The 9,133-nt window shown below is 41.6% G+C and overlaps 1 protein-coding gene across 2 annotated transcripts in view; it reads left to right on the forward strand.

Moving 5' to 3' along the window:
• Positions 1–8,776, forward strand: part of adcy8 (adenylate cyclase 8 (brain)) — a 285,380-nt gene extending 276,604 nt beyond the window's left edge. The window contains exons 14-17 of one of the 2 annotated variants that reach the window (XM_021612605.2): positions 3,607–3,753; positions 7,236–7,328; positions 7,674–7,788; positions 8,039–8,529. In XM_021612605.2, coding sequence (XP_021468280.2) covers positions 3,607–3,753; positions 7,236–7,328; positions 7,674–7,788; positions 8,039–8,529 — 846 coding nt within the window. Of the gene's footprint in view, positions 1–3,606; positions 3,754–7,235; positions 7,329–7,673; positions 7,789–8,038 lie in introns of both variants that reach the window. The other variant, XM_021612604.2, reaches the window with a different exon arrangement.
• Positions 8,777–9,133: the final 357 nt, after the last annotated feature.

The following is a 9,133-nucleotide window of genomic DNA, read 5'->3' on the forward strand; positions in this document are numbered from 1 at the left end:
TAGTATATCTAAAATCCTGTATGCACAGGAGCAAAGAGCATCCACTAAAAAATTAATCTCATTAAGCCAGAGATTAATTAATTAAACCATAATTGTTCAATTGCCCACATATGAAAAATATACATATATACATAACCTGTTACTAAGTTAACACAATTATTTTACAGTACCATTGTTTAATAAGCTTGAACTTTGACCCACGACTGCATAAATGAATTGCGAATGTAGTATCATTCAAAGGACTGCTAACTTGTATAGCTATTTTTAGTCTACATATTATTCTATCTGAATGAATGCCTTGCCTACATCAACTAGCATATTTGTGATGTATTAACATTGCACCCTAGTGGTGATGATTTGACAGTACCTCATAATTTGCATCCCTGCAAAGGGCAAGGGTAAAACTAGATGAGTTGGTGAAACGGATTAGCATACGACTGGAAAGCATTGAGCTTTCCGTGCAAGTATTCAAGGAAGCACTAACTAACTTAAACTTTCATCACAGCCATGTTGATTACAAACAAAACAGCTTTGTTGCATTTTGTAACTCGGGATTACATATTCGGTTGTCGTGGAAAAGACGCATGCAGTTCAGAGCCAACCTGGATACTAAAGAAATCCTAAGGGAAATCGAATCCCGAGGGAAGTATGAACAGCTTTATGCTATGGATGTACAACATCCTCCATCGTGGAAAGATCCGGCTACCTCACAAAATAATTCTAACCCGACAGGAAAAAGAAAATGGGTAAAAGTAATGTATAATATCCCCAGGTGTAAAATAGTAAATCGCGGCTACTTCTCAGAGAATTTCGAATTATCAAGAGGAGTTAAACAAGGGTGTCCACTGTCACCATTTCTCTTCGTTATGGCCATTGAAATGTTAGCGATTAAAATCAGATCAAATAGCAACATTAGAGGATTAGAAATCCAAGGCTTAAAAACAAAGGTGTCCATGTATGCCGATGACTCAAGTTTTATATTAGCTAGATCCCTGCAATATCTCATTGAAGATCTAGATAACTTTTCTGGACTCTCTGGACTAAAACCTAATTATGATAAGTGTACAATATTACGTATTGGATCTTTTAAAAATACAAATGTTACATTACCCTGCAGTTTACCTATAAAATGGGCTACTGGTGAAGTAGACATACAAGGTATTCAGATCACAAAATATACATGAGCTCTCCACAATGAATTTCAATAGAAATGGTGTAAAAATAGACAAGATCCTGCAACCATGGAGAGGTAAATACCTGTCTATTTATGGAAGAATTGCCCTGATTAACTCCTTAGTCATATCTCAGTTTACTCACTTATGGTGCTGCCTACTCCTGATTCGTTTTTCAAATCATACAAGCAAAATATATCTTGCTTTATCTGGGACACTAAAGCAGACAAAATAAAGAGTGCCTATCTATATAATGAATATGAATTGGGTGGGTTGAGATTATCAAATATAAAAGCACTAAACCTCTCTCTAAATGCTTCACTTATTCAAAAGTTTTACTTGTACCCTAAATGGTTCTCAAATAGATTACTAAGAAAAGCGAATTTGTTGTTTAAAAAATGGCTTTTTTGCCTTTGTGCAGATTGCCATGTCTCATTTTTGATTAATTGAAAATGATACTTTTTTCAAAGTATCTCTCTTTCAAACAAGCATTGCAGAGCTGGCTACAATTTCAGTTTCATCCCCCTGAAAAGATTGAACAAATATTACAACAAATATTATAGCTGAACTCAAATGTGCTGGTTGATAAAATACCTGTATTTATGGGAAATATGTTTGATAAGGGTATTTTGTTTTTAAATGATATTGTAAATTGGGATGGTAGAGTTATGTCCTTCATGGAGTTATCAGAATTGAATGAGAATGTCTGCTCAATCCCAGAGTACAACCAATTGATTACAGCATTACCCCAAAAATGGAGGAGGCAGGTTGCAGACGGAGGAGGCAGGTAAATACTCTTTCTGCCAAATATAAGGAAACAAAACTGCCGGAGGAATAAAAGCATAGCATAAATAGGAAACTATATCAGTTTAATTAGAGGACCAGGATGTTGACAGCTGTGTCATACAGATTGCAAAATAGTTGGGAAGAGATTTTTGAAGTACCGATTCCATGGTACAGGGTTTATGAGTTGATATATATAACACGAGGCAAAATTCAAGACTTTGTGCTTTTCAGCTAAAATAATTATATAGAATTCTTGCCACCAACAAAATTTTGAATATTTGGGGCATTCAATCGTTGAAGCTCTGCAGATTTAGTTTTTACAGCTAATGCCGGTTTTCCTGAGCCTGAGGCCGTGCAGGTGTTTGTACACGTGCATATACACACACTCTCATCAAATGCACACGTGCACAAACACGGACGGACACACAGTGTACAGCACTCAAACATATTCAGTTGACCTTGCTGTTATGATTTTTGTTGTCCTTGTTGTTTTTTGCATGATTGTTTTCTGTTTTCCTTTGTCTTTCTCTTTTGTTCATTTTGTTGGTCGTTGGTGCATGGTGGGGGGTATTGGGGGTGGGGAATGGAATATTTTTTTTAAATTATTATTATTATTATTTATTGATTTCTTTTGGGGGGGGGGGGTCTCGGATGGTTGAGGGACAGCTCTTGGGGAACTGTGGGGGGGGGGGGGGGGGGGGACCTCGGAGGGCTGGATGGGAGCTTGGGCCGGTGGCTAATGGATCGCTGGTTCAGGTCCCCATTTTTTATTTATTTTTTTAGATCTGTAGACTAAGGTGGGCGTTGACCCTGGTTGCTTCTGTGTGTCGCTCTGGATGGGAGTCTGTTAGATGACTAATGTGATGTAGTTGTTGAGTGGCTTCACTGCAGGTATATTGTATGTTTTAAACATTACATAAAAAAAAATACAAAAAAGAACTAGATGTGTGACTAAGTATTGTTAATCTACAAGACTAATTTAAATTAACTTAGACCCTTTCCTGCAATCAAATTACCAAATCGCCTCATGGGTGGAATGTCATTCATATTTTTCATGATTTATAATTAATGATTACAAATCCAGTGTTTCATTGTCGAACGGTTTTGTTATATTTCAGTCTTCTTTGAAGTATATAAAATGTCATATTGGGATGCAAACTCAAAAATGAGCAAATATCTCTATATCTGACTTGGTACAGGTGTCTTATTTTTTTGAAGCCCATTACCATGTATGTGAGGTTTACACTTTTGTTTCAAAGTAGATTTGTTGAAGACTACCAAGAAACACTGTGTGACCCTGATTTAGCCCACTGCAGTAAAATGTTAACACGAGAACCAACACAGCCATTTTTTTTAGGTATGATGTGCCATTAAAATTTGACCGTTGTAAAAGTATATTTATGGAAAAATTGCTCTGATAAACTCTTTAGTCATATCTGAGTTTACTCACTTACTTATGGTGCTGCCTACTCCTGATTCATTTTTCAAATCATATGAGCAAATCACATGTCCCCTCCATCCTTGACCTTTTCCAAATAAGTGTATATAACTACCTGACGTTGTTAGAATTCCATGATATGTAATTTTCAATGGCTTTTCCCCTGCCCCTCTTTCTTTAAACATACATTGTCCGCATTTTGTTCCACAGGAGCTTTACTCCCAGTCTTACGATGCTGTGGGTGTGATGTTCGCCTCCATCCCGGGCTTTGCCGACTTCTACTCCCAAACAGAGATGAACAACCAAGGAGTGGAGTGTCTGCGCCTCCTCAACGAGATCATTGCCGACTTTGACGAGGTGGGGAACTGCAACATTGTCCTTTTCACTGTCCCGCAAAAAAGTACTTTTTTTGTAATTTGTTTTGTTTCATTGATCGTAAATGGGTTAGACAGGGTGATGAGACTATATACACTGCTCAAAAAAAATAAAAATAAAAAAGAAACACTTAAACAACACAATGTAACTCCAAGTCAATCACACTTCTGTGAAATCAAACTGTTCACTTTGGAAGCAACACTGATTGACAATAAATTTCACATGCTGTTGTGCAAATGGAATAGATGTAACGGATGTGAAACGGCTAGCTAGTTAGCGGTTGTGCGAGCTAAATAGCGTTTCAGTCGGTGACGTCACTTGCTCTGAGACCTTGAAGTAGTAGTTCCACTTGCTCTGCAAGGGCCGCGGCTTTTGTGGAGCGATGGGTAACGATGCTTCATGGGTGACTGTTGTTGTTGTGTGCCGGGTATGGGCAAGGGGACGGTCTAAAGGTTATACTGTTACATAGACAACAGGTGAAAATTATAGGCAATTAGCAAGACACCCCCAATAAAGGAGTGGTTCTGCAGGTGGTGACCACAGGCCACTTCTCAGTTCCTATGCTTCCTGGCTGATGTTTTGGTCACTTTTTAATGCTAGCGGTGCTTTCACTCTAGTGGTAGCATGAGACGGAGTCTACAACCCACACAAGTGGCTCAGGTAGTGCAGCTCATCCAGGATGGCACATCAATGCAAGCTGTGGCAAGAAGGTTTGCTGTGTCTGTCAGCGTAGTGTCCAGAGCATGGAGGCGCTACCAGGAGACAGGCATGGGGTTTGTATACCACTTTGAAGGTGCTAAATATTTTTTATTGTGAAACAAACAAGAAATAAGACAAAAAAACGGAAAACTTGAGCGTGCATAACTTTTCACCCCCCCCCTCCCCCCCAAAGTCAATACTTTGTAGAGCCACCTTTTGCAGCAATTACAGCTGTATGTCTTGGCACATCTAGCCACTGGGATTTTTGCCCATTCTTCAAAGCAAAACAGCTCCAGCTCCTTCAAGTTGGATGGGTTCCACTGCCGTACAGCAATCTTTAAGTCATACCACAGATTCTCAATTGTATTGAGGCCTGGGCTTTGACTAGGCCATTCAAGACATTGAAAGGTTTCCCCTTAAACCACTCAAGTCTTGCTTTAGCAGTATGCTTAGGGTCATTGTCCTGCTGGAAGGTGAACCTCCATCCCAAACTCAAATCTCTGGAAGACTGAAACAGGTTTCCCTCAAGAAGTTCCCTTTATTTAGCGCCATCCATAATTTCTTAAATTCTGACCAGTTTCCCAGGCCCTGCCGATGAAAAACATTCCCACAGCATGATGCTGCCGCAACCATGCTTCACTGTGGGGATGGTGTTCTCGGGGTGATTTGAGGTGTTTGGTTTGCTCCAGACATAGCATTTTCCTTGATGGCCAAAAATATCAATTTTAGTCTCATCTGACCGGAGTACTTTCTTCCATATGTTTGGGGAGTCTCCCACATGCCTTTTGGCAAACACCAAAAGTGTTTGCTTATTTTGTTCTTTAAGCATTGCCTTTTTCTGGCCACACTTCCATAAAGCCCAGCTCTGTGGAGTGTACAGCTTAATAAGGTGTTCCTATGGACAGATACTCCAATCTTTGCTGTGAGCTTTGCAGCTCCTTCAGGGTTATCGTTGGTCTCTTTGTTGCCTCTCTGAGTAATGTCCTCCTTGCCTGATTCGTGAGTTTTGGTGGGCGGCCCTCTCGTGGCAGGTTTGTTGTAGTGCAATAATATTTCCATTTTGTTAATAACAGATTTAATGGTGCTCCGTGGGACGTTCAAGGTTTCAGATTGTTTTTTATAACCCAACCATGATCTGTACTTCTCCACCACTTTGTTCCTGACCTGTTTGGAGAGCTCCTTGGTCTTTATGGTGCCGCTTGCTTGGTAGTGCCCCTTTCTTAGTGGTGTTGCAGACTCTGGGGCCGTTCAGAACAGGTGTATATATACAGAGATTATGTGACCGATCATGTGACACTTAGATTGCACACAGGTGGACTTTATTTAACTAATTATGTGACTTCTGAAGGAAATTGGTTGCACCAGATCTTATTTAGTGGCTTTTTGAAACAAGTCATTTTTTAAATTTTGAATTCACCAATTTGGACTAATTTGTGTACAGTATGTCCATTACATGAAAAACAATGTTTAATCAATTTAAATTGCAGGTTGGTATGCAACAACATTGGAAAACGCAAAGGGGGATGAATACTTTTGCAAGGCATTGTATTTGAGAATGCTATTCATTGACTACATGTCAGCGTTCAACACCATATTGCCCTCAAAGCTCATCACTAAGCTAAGGACCCTGGGACTAAACAACTCCCTCTGCAACTGAATCCTGGACTTCCTGACGGGCCGCCCCCCAGGTGGTAAGGGTAGGTAACAAAATATTTGCCATGCTGATCAACACAGGGGCCCTTCAGGGGTGTGTGCTCAGTCTCCTCCTGTACTCCCTGTTCACCCATGACTGTATGGCCAAGCACGACCACAACGCCATCATTAAGTTTGCCGACGACACAACAGTGGGCCTGATCACCGAAAACAATGAGACAGCCTATAGGGAGGAGGTCAGAGACCTGGCAGTGTGGTGCCAGGATAACAATAGTGGACTACTGGAAAAGGAGGCCCGAACACGCCCCAATTCTCATCGACGGGGATATAGTGGAGTAGGTTGAGAGCTTCAAGTTCCTTGGTCCACCAACAAACTGTCATGGTCCAAACACACCAAGACAGTCGTGAAGAGGACACAACAACGCCTACTCCCCCTCAGGAATGAAAAGATTTGGCATGAGTCCTCGCTAGTCAAACTATCAAAATAAGCAGGGAAGGCCAGCGACTCAAAAATGTTGTTGGGATTTTGCAGTTGACAGTTGTGCTAGTCAGATGCAATGGTATGAAATGTTTTAAATTAAAGGTATCACTCTGCTTCAACAGAGTACAAAAATTAGTTTGAGATCTTTCACTAAACTATTCATATCGTTTTACAGAGAATTCTGGTGGAATGGGTGGTATCTGACAATGAGATTCTGTTCTAAATCTGCCATAGAACCGTGTTATTCACGGACGGTGTCAATGTCACCAAACGAGGCCAGAACAAGACACAAACCAGCTGCAGTCGACTAATAACTCGCCTCTTTGGACAGGAATAGACGTGCCTTTTCCCGACTTGAAACTTGCCCCAAGATACAGCACATACTTAGGTAGCAGCTGCAAAGCTGCACAGTGGATGGATGAAGAAACACTTTTATGTGATATGGCATTGCTTTATAAGTTGCTAATGGGTTGTTTGGTATAATGAGTTGCTTACTCTGTCAATCAATCACGCGATTGATTGACCAAATCTTGTTTACCCTTTGGTGTAGTGATGCGATATTGAGCACAGTTAATTAACAATGGACTACTTGTGTTTCTTCTCTCCCCTGTTTGTCTTTGTGTTTGTGTAGCTGCTTGGTGAGGAACGTTTCCAGGACATTGAGAAGATTAAGACTATCGGCAGCACATACATGGCAGTCTCCGGACTGTCACCAGAAAAACAAGTGAGCAAAATCAACATTTTGTGGTTTAGTAATTCGTGGCCATATCCTGACTTGCATAAAAGCTATATATTAACACTGACACCATTGATTTGTGCTGTTACCTTGTACATGCTGTATGTGTAGGTGCAGTACAAAGATATGGACAAATTGTGCACAAGGTGTAACAAGACATAAAACGCAGAACTTGACCCTTATTTCTAAAGAGGGGGTATTTTATCTGTACATCATCATGTGTGGCATAATTCTGACCCCATTTGACACTGGTAACACGATAATCTCAATCTGTGATTCAGTTTGCACTGTCAATCTGGTTTGCGTTCTCTCTGATGTCACTCTGATTCTTAGCAATGTGAGGACAAGTGGGGTCATCTGTGTGAGCTGGCCGACTTTGCCATCGCCCTGAATGAGAGCATCCAAGAGATCAACAAGCACTCCTTCAACAACTTTGAGCTAAGAATTGGTAAGAAATCCCAAGTGCTCCCTCCCTGGCAACAACTCAAAATGAATAGACTATGAAAGTGTTTGAAATTCATTAACACACTGTAGTTTTGTCTCTAGGTGGAGCTAACTCTTCTACAACTCTCACTCGTCTTTCTTCTCGATTTCCCTTCTCCGCTCAATCATCTCATATTCCTATTTTTCTTCCTCTTCCTCCTTTTCCATCCCCTTCTCTTCATTTTCGTCATCTTCCCCGTCCTTCTTTTTCGCAGGCATGGCACATGGCTCGGTGGTGGCGGGTGTGATAGGCGCCAAGAAGCCCCAGTACGACATCTGGGGCAAAACAGTGAACCTGTCGAGCCGCATGGACAGCACAGGCGTGAGTGGCAAGATCCAGGTGCCTGAGGACACCTACCTGATCCTGAAGGAGCGAGGCTTCGCCTTTGAGTACCGTGGCGAGATCTACGTGAAGGGCATCAGCGAGCAGGAGGGCAAGATCCGCACACACTTCCTGATGGGCCGTGTGCAGCCCAACCCGCTCATCATGCAGCCGCGCAAGCTCCAGGGCCAGTACTCGCTGGCAGCCGTGGTGCTGGGCCTGGTCCAGTCACTCAACCGACAAAAGCAGAAGCAGATCCTGAACGAGAACAACAACTCGGGCATCATGAAGGGCCATCACCACTACAACAGGAGGACGTTGCTGGCCCCTGGGGGGGCAGAGGTTGGCCATGCCGAAGTGGCAGATAAGACTGAGTTGCCCTGAAGAGGCCCGCTGCAAAAAGGCAGGGAGGGAGGGGACTTGACAGGACTGTGCTTTCTGTTTTCATCCGCCTTCATTGCATCGATTTGTCCATTCATCCATCTGTCCAGCCATCAATCTATCTATCCTTCTGACAATTCAATGTTCTGCCTACTATACCCCCTAACCCCTTGCCTGGTGTCAATGTTTCTGTTTTGTATTTATTTTATATAAGAGAACACAATAAAGGAGTTAAATTTTTTATAGATAACTTGTGTCTGGTGACTTTTTTATTTTGTCAGTGCTTGACATTCATACAACAATCCTTGCCCTTGCAGTTTATTTTCTGCTCAGACGTAAGTAGCTGGACCGTGTGTTAGAGCCGGACTGGATTGTGAACCTGCATGACACCCATCTCCCAGGAGTGTTGTCTACGGAGACAGGCATTTAGAGTTGCAAAAATCTGTTACCTTTGCTAAAATTCCCCCTCCCTACCCTTTGCCAAAATTTTCAGGTTTTCAATGTGTCTGACAATGGTGGTAAGATCAAAACATCACTTCAATAGAAAATATAAACATTTACAAGTTGGCATGTTGGAGTTTATTATTTTATCCCTGTTTATACCTGG

The sequence above is a fragment of the Oncorhynchus mykiss genome, chromosome 8 (assembly GCF_013265735.2).
Source record: "Oncorhynchus mykiss isolate Arlee chromosome 8, USDA_OmykA_1.1, whole genome shotgun sequence".
NCBI classification, from domain to species: Eukaryota; Metazoa; Chordata; class Actinopteri; order Salmoniformes; family Salmonidae; genus Oncorhynchus; species Oncorhynchus mykiss.